Source organism: Melospiza melodia, chromosome 2 (genome assembly GCF_035770615.1).
Source record: "Melospiza melodia melodia isolate bMelMel2 chromosome 2, bMelMel2.pri, whole genome shotgun sequence".
Taxonomy (NCBI): domain Eukaryota; kingdom Metazoa; phylum Chordata; class Aves; order Passeriformes; family Passerellidae; genus Melospiza; species Melospiza melodia.
In genome coordinates, this window is record NC_086195.1 from 89,948,979 (window position 1) to 89,969,501 (window position 20,523).

The 20,523-nt window shown below is 42.0% G+C and overlaps 1 protein-coding gene across 1 annotated transcript in view; it reads right to left on the reverse strand.

The window, feature by feature from the left end:
* Positions 1-13,677, reverse strand: part of RB1 (RB transcriptional corepressor 1) — a 71,973-nt gene extending 58,296 nt beyond the window's left edge. The window contains exons 1-5 of the mRNA XM_063149299.1: positions 13,589-13,677; positions 13,289-13,406; positions 3,270-3,382; positions 1,235-1,369; positions 298-336 (exon numbers count right to left, since the gene is read on the reverse strand). Coding sequence (XP_063005369.1) covers positions 298-336; positions 1,235-1,369; positions 3,270-3,382; positions 13,289-13,406; positions 13,589-13,677 — 494 coding nt within the window. The remainder of the gene's footprint in view (positions 1-297; positions 337-1,234; positions 1,370-3,269; positions 3,383-13,288; positions 13,407-13,588) is intronic.
* Positions 13,678-20,523: the final 6,846 nt, after the last annotated feature.

A 20,523-nucleotide genomic window follows, 5' to 3' on the forward strand; every position in this document is an offset into this window, starting at 1 on the left:
ATAAAAACACGATACATATCTACTGATATATACATACACACACTCTATATGTTTTTAAGTAAGTAAGAATATACTTATATACATAATGTATATAAATCACATATATAGAGATATATATGTAAAATATAGATAATTTCTGCATCTCCCATCATCTCATTGAAATTCAAATCCACACTAAATTTAAAGTAAACACACAGCATACTACAACTTAGGCCAGTCCTGAAGGGTTAAAAGATAACATGCTATCATGTTTTACATCTTATCTTGACAAACACAATTTAGGAAAATCAAACTTACTCACTACTAGGTTGTTCCAGATAAATAAGGCCACAAGTCCTAGAAAATAAAAAAATTCTTATTTTTGAACATGCTTCTGTAAGCAAACTATGCAGTATCTTTGACTTGAATCTAGTTAAAAAAAGACATCAGTTCACAAAACATTTTTCTAACTTTAAAACAAAAAGCTGACTCAACAGTTAACAACAGATCAACTATAGCCCTGCCAAGCCTGAAATGATGTTGTTGTTTGCATATTTATGTCAAAGCTTAGACAGCAAAACAATTTCAACTTGGTATAATTGAGTCACTTTCTTGTAGAAAGACAAGATTTGTACATATATTGTTACTCAGTGTTTTGTACAACACAGCAAAGTGTACTACAGGTGCACAAAACACACTATAAAAGGGCATTTAAAAATCTTTAGTACTTCAGTGCCACTGCAAGCCTTGTGGTGTAATGTTGCTTCCCAATTATTCTAGGTACATACCATTTCAAGAAAAAAAATCAGTTTATGCAAAAACAAACTAGGATATACATGCCTTCATTCTATAAACTACCAAAGGGTGATCTCCTACCCCTTTCAAAGGTTAAGACATATTTGAGATTCTTTTGTGATTCGGAAGGCAAAATGTTAAGTAAAAAAAATATTTAGATAGCAAACCAATCCTCTTTATATCTGTAAAAAGTTTAAAGTGAGTAGTAATCACTTGCCATGCAGGTCTTTCTACAGTTTGTACTGCAGCAAGGGGGTTGTTTAACACAGCATTGTGATAGTTATGGAGTAAAATGTAAGAGGTGTTTATTTAATGCATGTAAACAGCTTAATTTCACTGTTCTGCAAATATTAGCCCAACAGTTTAAATGGGCTCCTATAACAAACCATTTGAAAAATTCAAATACTTAAATGTTGACAGACAAAGAAATCAATTTCAAAATGAAAAAAGCATACACTACCTTTCAAACTTGTGGTATAGTGCAAATAATACATCGTATTTCTTTTTCAGCCTTGATACAGTGCTATCAACTTTAGTGCTTACAGTATCCATGTTAACATCCACCTCTTTCAGAAACTGAAAAAATGTGCATACACTGAAAAAAGGAAAAAAAAAAGATGACATATTTTCATAACTTGTGAAAACAAGTATTCTGAAATAGCTCTTAAGAAAGAGAAAATAAACCACATCTCCATGAAAACCCATTGCCTTACTTCACTAGACTCCAGCACGTTCTTACTACTGTTACCAGTGACTGAACCCTTGCCTTGGGAAACATCACCTGTTCACCTTGAGCCCCACCTTCACATTTTCCAGACAGCAGGAATACTGTTCAGAGCTATCTCACAATACAGGCTCTACCACAGAAGGAAGGTTTTCCTGCCTAGCACAGATATTATCTCTGGAAGTCAGAATCTGCTAACTAGACACACCTTTGTTCTTGCAGTGCTGGTAATACCACAAATATCCAGCCCACACCTCTCAGCGCTCCTGTTCTGCTTTAGAAATGCTCCTACTACTCTAAGAACATGAACCTTGGTTCCATCCATGCTAAACAAAGACCTAGGAATGAAAACTGAGATGAATGCATTGAATTATATAGAATTTCAAGTCTTTCAACAGGACATCTCCACCCTTTGGAAATATTACACAAGGGATCAAAGTTCTCCCTACTCATTCATGTAATATTATGGCCACCAAGGAAGCATTTTGTTACATTCTTAAGTAAAATGACCAGAATGCTAAAAATTTAAAGAGGAGGAAGCTATCAAATATTTTCAACTATTTCAACTGTATCAAATATATTTTGATCCTTTATCAGAATACAATATTCTCAGAGATTTTTTTGATCTTTGTCAGATTAAAGATACAAGACACAAAACCAGTCAAAAGCTCAAAATGCATCTGAAGGCTCTAGAGGACAGCTAGTAGAAATCTCTGCCAATTTGACCTTATAGCTGAGAAAAAGCCCAGGGCTCATAAGCAATTGAATATTGCATCACAATCACAGAGTAACAGCTTACACTTTGAAAGCCTAAGGGAAAAAGTCTCTCACTTTTCAGCACAATTTGTCAGTGGAACTAGGGTGGAACATGCTGGACGTCGCTGCACAAATGCAATTGGATTTCACACGGTTCCAAGGCAGTCAACAATGAAGAGATTAAGTCAAAACACTGGACCTGACCCTGCTCTGGGAGATGATGCAAGGTAGAAGAGGGCATGGAGAAGCCTAACTATACCAGATGACTTCAAGGAAAAGGATATTCTGGCCCAAGCCTGAGGTTATTGCCAGGACTTGGCCTCCTGCCCTAGAGCACTGAGAGGCTCTGCTCCTGCACATGCTTTCCACACATGGCACAGTTCCAGGCAGATGGCACTGGAATCCTTTCCTTAGATGAATGTAACACAAGGTTGCTGTTCCCACCTAAATTCACCTTAAAAGCAGATACTATAATCTTAATTTCTGTATTATTAAATTAATTAATATACAATACAACAGTAACACACTCCCAAATAAAAGAGTATATGAAAGAGTATATGAACTATACAAAGTTTAGCTAGGCATTAAAATGTTTGAGAAAGAGCAGCATGCTGGTAAACTGTTTGAAGAGTAATGTTTCTTTTCCCCACTTCTTGACTTAGCCTAAGCCTAATGCTGGGAAAAAGGTTTTATGGAAAATCATCATAGAGGGAAAGAAATAAAGAAATATTTTAAGTAGAATTTGCACCAACCTGAACAATGAATACTTTATGAAGAGCAAGAACAACGAGATGAGTGATACAACCAAAGCCAACTACAGATTAATCCAACAATATCACTGCTCCCTCAACTTCTAGTTTACCGGTATATTCATAATTTCTGTAAGTAACTTTCGTTGTAAAATCAACTAGTCTGATATGTACAAAGATTCACTATGCCTTAAAAACATTCCCTTCATAAAAATGTTGACAAGTTAATTGTTAAAACCTAAATTCACACACTTGAACTCACTTACCTCATTTTTATACTTTTCAAAAGCTCAGTGAAAGTAAATGTCACTTCATCCAGATCAATTGCTACAATAAAGATACATACACCCCATGTTTCCTTTTTCTTTGTGTTGCAAGCCTTTTTGAAAAAAGAGAGGAAAGAGGTTTTATTAATCAACAGAAATGGGTAATGCATGGAAGACAATAATTAGTCCAAACATGATTGGAAATGGTTAAACAAAACATCCTCAAACAAACATTTGACTATGACAGCCAATTATTTTATAACAGAAAACCATTCCAGGTTTTACAATACAGGTAAAAGACTGAGCATTTCAACTTTTATTCCTATAGCACAGGATCAATTTTTTTTTTTTACCCATACAATTCAGCAAAGCTTCAAAATACAAGCTTTGGTTCCATGGAATGTTTTTGCAGAGCAGAAGTAATGATTCCTTTTTTTTTTTCCTAAATTACCATATTTGATCATAACAACACACTGAAAGTTAAGGAATAAGATGCCAAACCATAAAAACAAAATTGAAATCTTTACAATGACAGGCAATAAACACTCATAAATGAGTACAGCTTTGTCAACCACTCATCACCGTGGTTTGCTGAACCACAAACCCATCTCTGCTTAGTAAAGTTTGATAGTAACAAGCACTTCCAGCCATTTTCCTACCATACATCTACATTTAAGGTCTGCTTTCTGCTGTTTAGAAAGTGCAAGTTATAACCAATCATCCTTCATCAAAAGAAGCCAACCCACAATGACAGACATGGAATCCACATGGAGCAGAACTCCTGATGATGGCTCACGAGCCAGTCACTTGCAGCCAGACAGGTATCACTTAAGATTCCAATACCCTTCCACCAAAACAGCAACTCAGTGGAAAACCCCTGAAGAACAATGACTTGTAGAATCATGGGAAAAAAACCCTTAAGCAGGTATATCCCAAGTTTTGGAAACAAAGCTATCTTGAAGACAGAACTAGGCATGGGTGCAGGCCAAAACTGCAGAAATAGCAAACTTGTAAAATGCTTTTCAGGTATCCAGCATCCTTGTAAATAAAACTGCAACACCACCCAGGCCCACAGCAAGGGAGCAGGATCTGAATGCATTCTCCACAGCTCTAGGTTGGACATGACATGTGTTGGAGGACAGAGGTGAAATGGAGCACCAGGAGCAAGGGAATGGAAACACTGCATTCCTGCTCTTCCACACTGCCTAGCTTTAGGCCACTCCCCAGCCTACTTTTTTATCCTTTCCCCAATCACTCCACCTAGTTACCTCCTAGACAATACCAGTGCAAGTTGCAGGGGCCTGCTCACTCTAGAAAAATGTTCCCCAAAGGTAATAAGAGTAAGACTGCACCAGACCAACCTCACTCCATGTTATGCAGTCTTCCAAACCTGCTCCAAAATCCTCTGCACTGTCAGCATCCACTCATGTCCTTGCTTATTCAGCAGCGTAACCATGACCAATAACCCACTGTGCCCATAAATGATACAATTTCACTAATACTGCCAACATTTTGTTTTGTTTTGGTGACAGTTGCTCTGTGTCTTTCTTGGGAACAGCATTTATAAAACAGGGAAGAGTGGCTGGGGGCTTTCTCCAAAGAAGAAAAACTTTGACTGGCTTGTGCAATTGTTAATAGTTATAGAACAGGCTTCAATGCAAAACTAACCAGCCAGCCTCAACAGTGTGACAACTGACAATTATTTCACTATTTTCTTTCTGCATTCCTGTTTGAGTGTTTCTACAAATCACATCTCCTTGCACAAGAGAAAATTACTTTGAAATAAGCTATTGACAGACAGAGATGCATTTGTTGATATACAAAGGGATATAACAAATTATGCAGGTTAATGCTAGCTAGTGAACTACCAAGAGGGAAGATTACTCACAGTGAGCATACCCCTGCCCCTGGAGCCAGCTGACCTTGTTTATTAAATAAGTTCATATCACTCCATGCTCCTGCAAACTCAGGCCATGATGTTGTCCTGTAAATACAACATCTTGCGGGGCAGGAGGACTGAGTGCCACCAAGCAATGAAATTGTTCCTGGTTTGTTGCCTATGCAAACAAGCCCAGCTTTCCTGGGCAGCCTAGCTCAGCTCTGGCAGGATGAGTGCTAGAAGGCCACAGCAATGCTTTAATTGATAGCAGAGAGGTCTGGTTTTGCAAGAACAACCTTTAAACTCCTTGTCCAGTATGGTTGGGGGTAATAACTCATTTGTTTCTAGCATTAAACAAAAAGGCAGCCTCGGAGGCAGCCTAGCCATCCATGAGATTCAAACCATTACAGATGGCCAAACTCCAGTATCAGGACTACTCCCACACCCATTGCTGAAGGTACAGGATGCTTTGGACAACTTCTCCTCAACACAAGATGTTGGCTGACTGCTGGCCTAACAAGAAAAATTACACACAACCCAAGATAAATAGATTGTGGGTTGGGGTTTTTTTCCTAGTAGCCAAGAAAAGGTGAGCAGCACCTCAGCATGCCTGCCTTATAACATAGCTGAGACAGGAAGGAGAGGAAAACATGAAAGAGCACCAGACTGGGACTATCCCACCAGCTGCTGCTGGTTAAAACAACCAAAGACACAGGTGAACTGCAGTTTTCTCAGAAAATAAGGTATCTGCCATAGCCATGCATGAAAATTGCAGTGATTTGAATCCATAAATATTGTCATGGTTTAACCCCAGCTAGCAACTAAGTACCACACAGCTGCTTGCTCACTTCTCATCCCCACAGTGAGGAGGTGTGTCAGAAACCAACCATCAGAGCTTGAGAAAAGGGCAGTTTAATAACTGGAACAAAATAAAATGCAGCAATAATAACAACATTAATAATAATTGCAATGGAAATGAAAGACAGAGAGAGACATAAAACCCAACAGAAACAAGTGATGCTCAATACATTTGCTCACCACACCCAGCCCATCCCTGAGCAGCAATCAGCAACTCCCAGCACAACTCCAATGCAATTTATATAGTGGGCATGATGTTCTTTGGTATGGAATACCCCTCTGGCCAGTTCAGGACACCTGTCCAGGCCATGGTCTCTCCAGATCTTTGGGTGCATGCCCACTGGCAGAGCATGGGAACCTGGAAAGTCCTTGACTTAGGGCAAGTACTACTTAGCAAGAACTAAAATATCAGCACTGTCAACATTCTCACATGCTAAATCCAAAACACAGCACTATACCAGCTACTGGGAACAAAATCAGCTTTATCCCAGCTGAAACCAGAACAAATATAAACATCATGGGGCAGGGGAAAGGGAGAAGAAATAAGATGATATCTTCCTGGCAAGTCACACTCTTCACACTCCTTCCCTCCCAAAGTCCTCTTCTTTCCTATGAGTTAAAGTTGACTGCTGAACAAAAAACACAGCAGCATCACTTCTTCCAGCTATTTTGCTTTGTTTACAGCCAAAGTAGATGATTCATCTCAGAGGGATTTGGATGCATGGGAATGCATTGAAGAAATTAAATTAAATGAAAGGAATGAAATGAAGACAAATTCATAGCCAGAAATTAATTTCTGAGGGTTTTGTCCTACACCAGTCTGACTCAAGATCTTTGTTGATATGGCATCACTACAGAAAATGGGCAGGACAACAGCTCAACATCTGCCCTTGGCTGTCCTTCAGTTTCAGTAAGATGACTTGCAGTGACCTTAATGCAACTCATCATGAAGCAAAGCATACTTACCAATCACTAGCCCTAAAATTATTTAACATCTAGTAGTCCACATAGATTTCTTTCTCTTTTTATCATCTTTTATTTAGGATTCCAAGGGACCCATGCTATAACTTTGGGCAATGTTCTGTTGAATCAATATAGTTTTCTGTAGGAAAAGATCTAAAACTCTTACAAAACATTCTCATTCTGGACTTACCATTACTTTTATTCAATATGATTTTTACCAGATGACTAGTTTATTTAAATCTAGTGAAAACAACCTGGGAGAAGTCATTAGCTTAAAATGCTCATCCAACATTTAATTATTGTAAAATGGGATTCTTGCTTCTCTTCTTTCCAAATGTAGCTGAAAGGTGTCAAAAGGCACTAACAGGAATAACTTGTGTTCCCTGCCTCCAGAGGTTCTCCAGAGTTAATCAGTCCCAAGGAGGAGATGGTCACAGGAAGTCCCAGCTCTAGTATGCAGTTAGAGATGTTTACTCTTCTGCCAACACTGATGATAATTTTGGTGACAGCCTACAAAAGTGACCTAGGAATAGAAACTTCAAACGTTGTTGAGTAAAAGAAGGTCAAGGGAAATGCACACGAAAAATATGCAAACACAGATGGATACTTGAACCAAATGGGATATAGGATGTCTCACTGCAAATATCAAGCACCTGATTTTTGAAGAGGAAGATATGGAACTTGGCTTCCTAACATAAAATCTCTGTTACTACATTCCAATCAATATGGAGAACTAGCTTGATGGTATAAGAACACAGACATGTGTTAGAGATAGTACAAAGGAGGTTACAGAGGTGATCAGGGAGCTGGAGAGAGTTGGGGCTGTTCAGCCTGGAGAAGAAGAGGCTTCAGGGAGATCTTAGAGCATGTTCCAGTACCTCAAGGGAGCTATAAGAGAGTTGGAGAGGTATTTTTTATAAGGACATGTAGCAATAGGACCAGGGGAAATGGCTTTGAACTGAAAGAGAGCAGGTTTAGATCAGGATTAGAAAGAAATTCTCTACTGTGAGGGTGGTGAGACACCAGGACAGGCTGACCAGAGAAGCTGTGGATGCCCTATCCCTGAAGTGTGCAAGGCCAAGTTGGATGGGGCCCTGAGCAATCTGCTCTAGTGGAAGGTGTTCCTGCCCATGGCAGGGGGTTGGAACGAGGTGACCTTTAAAGGTCCCTTGCAACTCAAACCATTTACTGACTTTACGTGTTTCTGATTACAGTGGGTGGAAGATGACTGGAGAGTAGACTCAAGAAGCTCTGACAATAGAAAACTGTTCAGAATAAAAACCTGCAGGGAAAATACCCCAGGGAGAAAAAAAATCTGCGACCATTATAAGCCCTGTCTACATTTAAGAAGTTCTGTGTAAAGACAGATCCTTCATTTTTTCAGCAATACCAGGTTTAAATTTTCTATTGAACATTGTCTGGGATAGAAGATTGTTATTAGTTCACAACAGAGGAGATCAAATTCAAATAAAATACTAGCTGAAAGTAATGAAGGCAATGGAAAGTAGTGAAGTAGTAAAAATAGTTCATCTGATATGCAAAGTTCCCATTACACTTTTACATGCAGCAAGACTGGAGAAGTCATCAATCTCTCCTCAGGACAGGCAGAAGATGAGTAAAAAAAAACTCTACACCAGTTGCTCGAGCTTTTCAAGTCCAAGGGCACATACAAGTGGCCCATCTGCTGCTAAGATACTGAATATCATCAGCAAGAGGCCATGGAGATGATCTGTTTGTTTTGGGACTTTCAGTAGCTCTTCTTTTTTAATAACAGAGGATCCTAAAATAGCTGTAATTTTGCTCACGCATCCAAAGTTTCAATGGATTCAGGTTCAGTTCAGCTACAGTTCTATAAATTAGAGACAAAGTCTAGACAGAAAATATTTCATTAGCTCATATGTGTTTCATGCTTTTGTCAAAAGCAAGAGGCCTCTCTGCCTTTTAACATGAGGATGAGGTGGCTTACCAATTAAATTATTCTCTTTTTAATAAGAAACCACAACCAAAAGGAATTTTTTCAATTTAAATGTGAAATTTTATGGACTGGGGACACTTGGCCTGCTGAACATGAACTCTTTGGTCTATGCAGACCAACCTTCCATATTTCAGTAGTCTTTACTTCATTCCTCAACTTAAGCAACAGTTTACCTGTTAATTTATTCACTAAGAAAGCAGTTCAACTCCTGCACAAATCAAGTGCTCTGCAGTATCTGCATACCAGTTGGGGAGAATTTCAGGACGTAAGAAAAGTAATTAGAGACAAGAAAAGTAATTAGAGACAAGAAAAAATGCCTATAACGTCTTCATATGCTAGAGACTTTCTGAAGGAAAAGAAAAGGCAGCAATAATACATCTCTCATGGGGTACAGAATTGGCTGGTACAGAATTTTACACCACTGGCTTGAATTACAACAGGAACAAATTAGCACAGTACTTGGGGGAATAAAATAAATGGGCAAATAAAGCTAAACTAGGAAAACCTAACTATGCAGACTGCAGATCTTGCACCACGAGAATTTTTTAAATAGTGGGTTAGACAAATACTTGATAAAAATGGCTCAGGAATTCCTGACTCTGAACAGCTGAGCTGCAGCAGGAGAACAGTGAGCCACATTTCCCAGCAGTGCTATGAACAGCCAACAAAAAATGGAGCTCCTACCCACGCCCCACATATTACAGCTAACTAAGCTGATGAGCTCCAAGCATTAGCAGACCCTAATGCCTTAAGGTCCTTGGCAGACTCCAAATTCTATCAACTTCTTAAACCACTTTCGTTTTCTTTGGAGAAGTTTGGTTCCAATTTAGTCACCAAATCATCCTGTTCCCCACATGGGTTCTTTCCAATATATTCAGCAACAATTTGCTCAAGCTTTTCTTTCCTGCTTGTATCACCCCATATTCTACTTGAGATTCTCATTTTGCTGCTCTCTACCAAAACAAACAGTAGCAGAACATAACAAATGCCCTGAGCTTCTTCACAGCAGTATTAGTATGGCTTCCTGGACTGCTTCTAATATCCCTTACACCAACAATCACCTGCTGCTCACCAAGGTACATCAGTAATTCCACTAAATCTATTCATTCCATCTAGAATTTATAAGCATTTTGGTTCATAATACAGATTTCAGGAGAGTTACAAAAAATTAAGAGTACAAGAGAAGCAAGGATCAGAGCCAATGCTAAGCCATAAAAATAAGTGTGTAAAAGTTTTGAAACTAAGACTATAAAAACTACAGCTCTAAAAGATTCTGTTCATCTAGGTAGCTTGGTTTGATAAAGAAATGATAGAGAGAACAAAAATATTTGTATGACACCAATGAAAAGCTCTTGTTTAGATAAACACTTCCACGTTCACAATAAGCTTGTGTGGGAGTTCACTAGACAGCAAAAGAATTTAAAAAGAAACATCTTTCTGCTTACACATCAGATACCTTCCTTCAGTCCACACACCAAGAGTGCTGATTCAGCATTTGGGGTTCTAAGACATTTTGAGTTACCATTTTATTGTAGAAGAATGTCATTAAACTTGGCTGTCACAGAGTGAAGCTTTAATATTCTCCTACTATGAAGGAAAACACCTGGATATTTAACAACATATTTAACAGACAGCTGTGATGCTTTTGAGCAATCCCCCTCTGCAGACCTGGTTTTTACAACTACAGGTCAGCCACATTTTCCAGAAAAGTTGTGTTACCATCTCTCTCTTGCCACCTTCCTCCTCCTCCACACCTCTCAAAGAGGTTCAGCTGTTTCAAGGACTCACAGCCCAGCTGGAAGAGGGTGCATCTGTATATCCTTGACTCACATGCTGTGGACACAGATAACTGGAGAGCACTGCAAGGAAAGCTACAGAGCATGGAAAGAAGTGCAAGATAAGAAAGCTGAAATTTCAAAGTATCATCACTAGTAGCTCAAATGCTCAAAAGAAAAAATATCAGAGTGGAAAGGTGTGACATCCTGAAGGAAAAAAAGCAGTGGCTCCAGTAGGCATTAGCATTCATTCCAGGGAGCAGCAGATAAGTTCTCTCCTCCTGGCTGATGCCTACCTGGTTAGTAAAATATCTCACTGTAGCACAGGCACATTTAGGCTGGTAAGTCACTACATTCTAGCCATTTTTGTGTATATGCCTGCCAAAAATAACTGCTTTATACTTTTAAGCCACATGCAACCAGTTTGTGGAGTCACTGCACATGCACCCTGAGCGACTCAAAAAGGACAGCACTACAAGATGTTTTCATCTCAAGTCACTAAACATTCACTGAGCAAGGATACAGCAGATGTTCAGACTGCATCCAAACCACATCTGCACCCTGAGTATCTGCCAGTTACCACAGCACCTACAGTCTGGGCCACACTGCTTCCCAGTTACCACTACACGTGCTCTTCACATCCTCAGAGATTTGGCAGGCACAATTCTAACATCAACCACAATAAAATAAGGCCAGTGAGCCAAGAAAGACAAGGTTTCAGGTCTTTGTACTTTGTAAATGGCTTGAGAGGGGGACTTTTGGATGCCACCTCTATTTCCAGCAGCAGCCTTTTGATTTAAGCTTCCTCAAGTCAAACCAACTACACTGCAAAACAGAAGTGTTCTGGTAAGTATTTGTCTCAGCTGGTGGCCTGCTGTTCAACTTTTTGCTTGAGAAGAGAAAGCTGCTACACAGCTTCTGCTCCAGCTCAGAACTGAACAGGTTACTGCTGAACCTCACTGATGAAAACATGTGCAGCTGGTGCTTGCAGGACAAACCCTGGGACAGCCCCTCCAACATAACACCTTTCCAGAGGGAAGAAAAGAACAGCCTCCTCCTGAATCCCTGCAACTTGAACTAGACAGTCATCCTGAGAAGCCAGGCTCACCACAGCAGCTTGACTTGGGAAAAGAAGCAGCAATTAGCCAGGCTGTAAACTTGCTTGACTTCAGAGTCAGATGAAGCCTGCTCTCAGCTAGAAGTAGCAACTCCAGCACCTTCCAGATCCCCACGGAGGCACACACTTGACAGCTTACTCATTTCAACACCCTGCAGATACATCTCTAAGTTTGAGGGAAAGGCCCTGGACTGAAATATAATGTAGATTTTTTTTCCCTGTACATTGAAAGGCTCTCAACAATCAATTTTACTTGCAAGACAACAAATATTAGTTATATATCATAACGAAGATCTGGTTCTGAATAGGTAAAGGAAGCAATCAGATGCTGTAAGGTTTCAAACACCATGTATCTTATCTGGCCACTGCTAAGTAATAATCAGTGAAAACAAAACTTCACCTGTAAATGAAATTTGCAGGATTATACTGCAACCTGCCCTGCTTTTTTTTCAGTCAAAGGACCTGACTACTCCTGTTTTCATTCTTACAGGGGAACTCAACTATGCTTTTAGGTAAATGCTTCCATGAACATCCTGACGAGAAATTGTATCTGTTACTGAAAGAGCTGTGCACAGTCTCTCTTCCATGCTGTTTTTACTCTGTGATGTGAATGTATCAAGACTTGGTATAGCCACACTGTGTTTAAAAAACACAGATTACAAACTATTAGTAGTGACAGCTCAAGCTGCAGAAGGGTAAGCAGAAGTCAGAACACGCACATCAACACAAGTGCTCACTGTGGGAATAATACCCCAGCTGGGTATTCTAAAACTGCATCCGGACTCTTTAACAAAGCTTCTGCCATGATTTAGCTGTATTATAGCTGTTCTCTGAGCCAGCTTGTTGACACAGCAGTCATACTGAGGAGAAGGAAAAGCAAAAATCAAGAAAGGCCCTAACACTTTATTAAGCTGTTTACACATGCCCAATGACTAACTTTGAACGGAAATGCCTCAACGATAAGCACAGGTTTAACATTATGCAACAAAAAAAGGAAACGTTCCTGTCTCTACAATAGTAATCTCCATACCCTTTCTGCAGCCTCAGAAAGGATACAGAGGGGAAAAAATACACAGAAACACGCAGTAAGACTGCCTGTATAAAGCTGACTAAGGCATATTTGAAATAACTTGCAGTTCAAAGAATTAGCTGATCGCATGCTGCTGTTTTCTACTGCCACTTGTTAGTAACCTAAAAGGACTCCTGAGCACGTACCTTTATAACAAAATATTAACAAAAAAGGGCAATCTACAGAAGCTAGTTTACACAGACATGAGCATGGCAACATCCCACTTCTTTCCAAGCCTACCTTCACTTGGAAAAAGCTAAGTCACAGTACATGAGCTTTGGCCGTGGGACCCTCGGCGGCCGCTGCAGCGAAGTTTCGGCTCAGTATGTGAGCTGGGGCACAGAACTCTGCTGCCGAGCGATGCTACGAGCAGCGCTACTCACCAGAGCTCCGTCCGCTGCCGACAAGCTCTCGTACGTCTTCCACGCCTTCTCCCTCACGCTCTCCGACACCTTCAGCGCATCACAGAGCACGACGAAGTCCGCTTCGCCCACCTCGACCCTGGGAAAAGCATCGCACATCGCCAGCGGGGACACGGGACCGCGGGGCGCCCACGGAACCCACACCGCCCGCTGCCGCGGCCGCCCCGGCTGCCACCGCCCCACAGCCCGGACCGCCGGACGCCGAGAGCCCCGGGCCGGCCCGCCCGCCGCCAGCCCGCCCCCGGCCCGGGCACCGCTTACCGGGGGGCGGCGGGCGGCGCGGAGCCGCCGTCGGGGCTGGGGCGCTGCGTCCGGGCGGAGCCCGCCCTGCGCGGGGGCTTGGGCGGCATGGCGGGAGCGGCTGCCGGGAGCGCCCGCCGCGGGCGGCACTGACCAGGGGCCGCCGGCTCCCGCTCCCGGCCCCCGCCCGCCGCCCGAACCGCGGGAAAACGGCGTCACCGCCACCCTCCGTCACTTCCGCGCCGGCGGCCGCGCCCCCGCCCCGCCCGCGGGCACGGGGCGGGACCGAGCGGCGGAGGCGGCACCGCGGCCCGGCCTCCCCTCACGGAGCCGCCCGCGCCCCGCCGGGCCCGGCGCGTCAGGTACTCAGCGGGTACAGCCGATACATCTTTTCCGTGAGACGGGAAGGAACGCAGATCTGTGCATAAGAATAAACTGTACAGAATGACTGCACAGGTGCAGAGCAGGGCAGGAATTGCAGATCCTTTAGGATGTGTTGGTTCAGCCAAAGTGCCAGGTCCTACACTTTGGTCAAAACAGCGACAGGCTGGGGACACAGTGGCTGGAAGGTGGCTCAGGGGAAAAGGGCCTGGGGGTGCTGGTCAGCAGCAGCTGAACGTGAACCAGAGTGTGCCCACGGGGCCAAGAAGGCCAGTGACATCCTGGCCTGGATCAGCAATGTGGACAGCAGGAGCAGGGCAGAGATTGTGCCTTCATACTCAGCACTGGTGCAGTTATAACTCAACTGTGTCCAATTACTCATGAGAAGAAAGTCCAGACAAGGGCAGGGAGCTGGGGAAGGGTCTGGAGCACAAGTCCTGTGAGGAGCGGCTGAGGGAGCTGGGGGTGTTTAACCTGGAAAAAGGGAGGCATGGGAGACCTTCATGCTCTCCGCAGCTGGCTGAGCAAAGGCTGCCACGAGGCGAGGGTTGGCGTCTTCTCCCAGGTCACAAGTGACAGGACAAGAGGACGTGGCCTCAGACTGCACCAGGGGAGGTTTAGGTTGGACATCAAGAGGAATTTCATCATCGAAAGGGTTGTTAAACATTGGAATGGGCTGCCCCATGGGCAGCAGTGGAGTCACCATGCAGGAGATGTTCAAGAAACAACTAACATGATGGCATTTGGTGCCGCAGTCTCGTGGACAAGGTAGTGGGTGACCAGTCAAAGGTTGGACTCGATGATCTCAGAGGTCTTCTCCAACCTAAATGATTCAGTGATTCAGTGACCTCTCAATCTGACACTCGTCCAAGTCCTAACTGAAATGTTATTTTTAACACTGTGTGGTAAAATTACCTTTAATGTAAGAAGTTCGGGCTGTGGGCATCTCCTGGATTTTAAGTCAATGAGATTCAAATTGCCAGTGCACTGATTCAAAGATCTTAAAAGTCTGCTTTATTGTCGGCAGTTGCATACTCACATTTAGAAGGCCAATCTCTGCTGCAAACAAGAACATTTCAGACTTACATGATGACAACTTCTTAGAAAAGGAAAAATATTTGTATGTAAGGATTCTTACTACCTGCACATATCTGTCATTCACCTGTAAAGCAACTACTTTTAGTGAGACTGCTGTCAAAACTCTGGATTTAAGAAAAACCCAAATAAAAATCAGCATGAGCATTAATATGTTGCACAATTAAAATTCCCTAATATTTTTACATTCATACATTCTAGTAATTTGGCTTATCCTTTAGATTCATTAACTTAAAACAGGAGAAGAGTGTCTGGCTTTCTGCTTTATAATTTCAATTAAACCAATTACAGAAAAGTGAATACAGAACAAATCAAAGTACATAAACTCCAAATTAAATGTTTGAGTTGTGGACTGTTGTGGAATTTGGACATTCCTGATTATGATTCTAGTAAAACTGTGGCAGTAATTTTACCCTTCTTCTACGCACATTTAAATACTTCTTGTATTCAGATGGTACCAAATGCTGTGGCAGGTTTGGGGTTTAGGACTGTCTGTCATCAACCACTGAACCACAGACAAGTAGACAGACCAGCTTGGAAAAGTAAGCTGAACCCTTATACCACAGCTGAGTCCATTGCCTTCTCCTCACAACTGGCTTTAGGAGCACAAAAGAATTCAAAATGAGAGCAAAGCATCTCAGAAGACTTGGTACCAGCCAGTGGAGAGCATGCCAGCTGTCAGCGAGAAGGAAACAAACACACCCTCCTGGGTTGCTTTCTTCACAGCTGCTTTAACATGCTGTTGCATCCAGGCCCTGCACTGTCCAGATGGCAGGCAAAGAATTTGTCTCGTGGCCCTCAGTGCATTGCTCCTTTTAAAAAGTTCACAAACCAGCCTCAGTATAAATAATATTTTTTTTTTTTTTTTGCTTTTTAAATTGTTAGTGCACCAAGCACCTTCTCAAGTCAGTTTTATGCACTTTTTCATCAAACAAGGCTCTTAGGACTCCCCTCCATAAATAACCAAAATGTAGTTTCAGAGTGCTTCAAGTTACAGCTGGAGGGAGACAAAGGGAGCAGCAGATGAATGAAGCAACAATAACCTTTAATAATCCATCCCAAAGCCTTGGATATAGTAACTACATCTAAACTGTAGAAAGAAGAGTTAACATGTATGTACTTCCAAAGAAATGCACATCCTTGGGTAAAACCATATTTAAGTTGCTGCACCTTTTTCCCCTTCTCCTTTTAAAATGTACTGATTTGAATGTTTTAATTCATGTTGTATTCTAAAACATCTTCTAAATGAAGCCTTTAGACTCTTTCCTTTGTAATTTCAATAAAATTACAAAGGAAAGAAAACATCAGCTCCTACTGGGGAAAAACAAAAGAAGCAAAGGAAACACTGCAATGTCAAATAAAGTATTCATGATAATTTTTGCATCTGACCTGACAAAATCTTAATTTTAAACATCTTGCTATAACTTCTTTTAGAGTATAGGTCACGGACATATGTGAAACATTGTCCAGTCAGGCAGTCCTGACTCATTGTTTCCAGCTGCTACACAACCTTAGGTAATTTTATTATCCTAATTTTTTCACTTAAAAGTATTGCTGTAGTTTCATGGTAATTGCCAGTGGGAATTAAAGCCATTATTTCAATTATAGTAAATTCAGTTTTCTGAAGCTGCATGACCAAAACGTATGCATTTAAAAACCCACTAAATTGAGAGCTTCTGGATATTAGTCCAAATACTAAATATTGGCAGAATTTCTACTTGAATAAATCCCATAGGCTGTAAAACTCAAGGATCATGAAGATGTCTGCATGTATCACACCCATTTTCCTGCATGTAACAGGCAGAATTAACCAGGGAGGGGACAGAGCCTTTCCTGGCCAGCCTTTTCTGTGCATTCACATTCCTTGCACTGTGCAGCAGCCCCCAGCCCTCTGCCATCAGTGTCACCTGGAGCCCAGCACGAGTGCTAGCAGGAGCAAGGAGCTGACAGACCTGCAGGCCAGCTTTTCACCAGCTGCTGCCTGCAGACCCCAGGCCTTAAGAAGAGCCTTGCTGGAGAAGCACCTGGTGCAGCAGGCAGACCCAAGTGACAGTCTTGCTGCAGGAGAGCCTCAGGGACACTCAGGCCATGGCTTGAGCAGGCCCTTTGCACTCCCCAGCATCACCTCCCCGGGTAAAGCTGTGATTGCCTTGGCATCAGCTCTTCCTTTGAAGCTGGAAAGGGTTTCCTGGGGTGATGGGGTGAAACTGACTGCTTGTGCCTCTTTGTGGTGGTGAGCCTGGCCTCTATGCCATTGTTTCCTACACAAATCCGCAGCTTGAGATGTGAAGAATAAAAACTATTTCTGTAAGTGAATATTTCTACAGTGATGCAAAGTCCATGGGGACCATAACAAACATCTCCCGTTTCTCTTTCAGATGAGAGGTATCTGTCAGATGTTAACTTCTAACAATTCAAATCCTCTCTCTATACATTGTCATTATTAATAAAAAGAATATTTTTCACTCCACAGTTACACACATCAGTGGCTTGCTCTTCTCAGAGTACTGCTGGACTCCCAGGGCTGCAGTGATGAGTTTAGGGCAGGAATCTCTATCAGTAAAGCATTTGACCAAACTGCCAGTGGGATCTGAGAGGGCACCACTGCTACTGGACGGGGAAATAGCTATATGGAAATGATGCCTATGTGCAAAACCTCAACCCTTCACAGATACTTCCAGTTATTTTTCTTGGACATCAGAGAGGTTTTGTATTGATCAAGCTTTTGTACTTGAGTGTCACTTTTTTCTCTTTTTACTCAGTTGTATTTGTTTATAGAAGAATAATAACTACTTTTACAGACCTTCCACATTTCTTGTTCTCTGTGAGAATGGCTGTCAGGGCTGTGTCTGTTTTAACAGATTTGCAATAGTGCTGAGAACCAGGGTACTAAAAAATAAAATCCCTGACTAATGCAATTTGTCAGATTAAGCCCTAGTGACAGTGCAATTACATCAGCCAAAAATGATCACTCCTAGTATGGCTTTCCTTGCTTACAAAGGTTCCTGGCTATCCGTGTACATCATGCCCTTGCATGCACAGCTGCATCACACCCTGTGCTTTGTCACACAGGTACCACCCTGTGTCATTGGCAGGCAAAGCACTTCAAGCCCTGGGTACACTGTGCCCCAGGAGGGTGCAGGGAGGGCATCCTGTGTCCCCTCTGCCAGGCAGTTCATTTCAGCTGGTACTGCCAACTGGTAATGAAATAAAGATCAGCAAGCAAACCACAGCCCTCTTGTTGCAATTACACAGCCACATTAAGGACCCTGCTGCAATCCCTCCCTTCCTGACCTCAGTCCCAAGTTCTGCTTCCTCTCACCACATGACAAAGTATGCTCTGGCACAGGAGCACCCTGTGCTGCTGCTGGCCATCTCCCCATGGATGTTTCCCATGCCTTCACTTCCAAGATTTCCTAAGCCCACAAGAAGCAGAACACACTCTCCTGGAAGTAGTTCTTAGGAATCAAATTAATCTTAACCAACAACCTGAAAACCAATTGAAAGTTAGCAACCATAGCCTGTAGTAAGTGAGCGTAGGCATTCCTCTGAACTAAACCAACCCGTGATCTTATTTCTTTTTGCTACAAGTGGGTCTAAGAGAAAGACATTCTTCACTAATCCATGGCATGGAAATACCCTAATTAGGTGAAAACATTTGTGTGTAGCATTCCAGAAAAACTCCTGGTGTGACAACAGCACTGTAGGCTCTTTTATGTTGCTTCCTCCACAGCAATAGAATCTCCTCTTCCCACTGGAACAAGCAGTGTCAGTGAGAGTGCAGCTCTGCTGCTGTCTCCAAACCACCAGCTTTTGCTAACACTGATGTGTCAGGTCTCCATCCTCCCACCCAACCCATATGAACAAACACACGTACGCACCCTGACAGGCATCAGGTAACCAAACTCTTGCATTTTCAATCTTGCAGGCCCAAAGGATTTTCTTCATGCCAAAACTTGCCCTGTGCCTCTTTACTAAAGCTGCAGCACTTCAGCAAGAGGAGAGAGGCCTTGGAGCTTTTATTGTGCTGGCAAACCCAGATTATATCGATCACATTGACTGGTCACAACAGCTTTACTCGTGCAATCACCAGCTGAACATCAGAGGCTCTTTGGCATCCATGAGAGAGCAACACAGCCCCCTCCACCAACTGAACATGGTGACACAGGATACTGATTTTGCTGCTTCATTGATAAAGTATGCCTCAGCATTAGGATTGATTTTGTTTTTTATGAGGAGTTTTAAAACTATTTCCAAAGATAATTGTCCAATGAGGTCATTTTTACACTAACCCTTTTCTGGAATTCGCTGGGCTGGAAATGTGGTTTCTTCAGTGCAGCACAGCCATCTTTGTTTATTAGACTCAACTATTACTATACTTATATTTATTATACTTTTATTATTTAAAAAGGAAAAAAGCCCAAGCATCTCCAAGAGCTATTTCTTTCCATGGATTTGTGTCCCATGCTTCTTCGACTTGGTCTAAGAGGGCAGAAGTTCCAACATGAGCTTTTGCTGCACTCTGGGTGTTTTAGGTTGTCTTCCTACACAAACTGTTTGGCATTTAATAAGGCTGGGAGCTTTTCCTCAGTGCACGAGTTTCTCCCTCCTTCCCCACACTTATTTTTACACTGCTGATCGAAGTAAATTTCCTTCCAACAGGTTCAAAATCTATTAGAGACAGGCATACAGCATGATCATAGAAACCTCCTGTGTGTAAGAACAAATCTATTTCTCCCCCTGCTCCACCACCCTTCACCAGCCTCATTTGCTGGTATCTTCCTTAAAGGGCACACCACAGATCACCAAGTTTGGCTACTCAGTTTTGTTTTGAAAACAAGTTAAAGACCTGACGAAGCTTGCTTACAGATTAACAAGCTTCATGCTTAACTTGGGGAAAATAAGAACAGAATGCTCCTGAAAAGGTAGGAAACATCCTTAAAAGTACTTCAGCGTAAATCTTGCGTCACACAGGGCTCCAAAGAACGCATCAGCAACCTTGTGCTGACATAGACTTGACCTTTGTTGCGAGCACACAATTGCAACATCCTGAATGTCTGTAGCTAAAGTTTTCCCAGCAGGTTTTCCAGCTTGCTTGCACATATACTGAGCAGCAGCGTAAATATAATTTATACATTAACATATTGCCTGTATGCATGTGAGGCCTCATTTGATGTTCATGATTGCACCATCAAACATGGATTTAAAATGTCCAGCTTTGGAATACAGCAGTTGTACTTTGCATTTTACTTACATCAGGACCAATCCGTAAATTAAGCCACATGCAGATGAAGAAAAAAAAAGTATTGTGTGTTTAGGAAACTTCCTTTAAAACAAATTATTTTATCTCAGTCCAAACATCCACAATAGCAGGAAGCTGGATCACAGCATGTTTACAGTTGTATAATAGCTCCAAAAACACTAAAGCATCCTCCCACTGTATTAAGAAAAGAGCTTTTAAAAGATGAAAAATAAGTTTA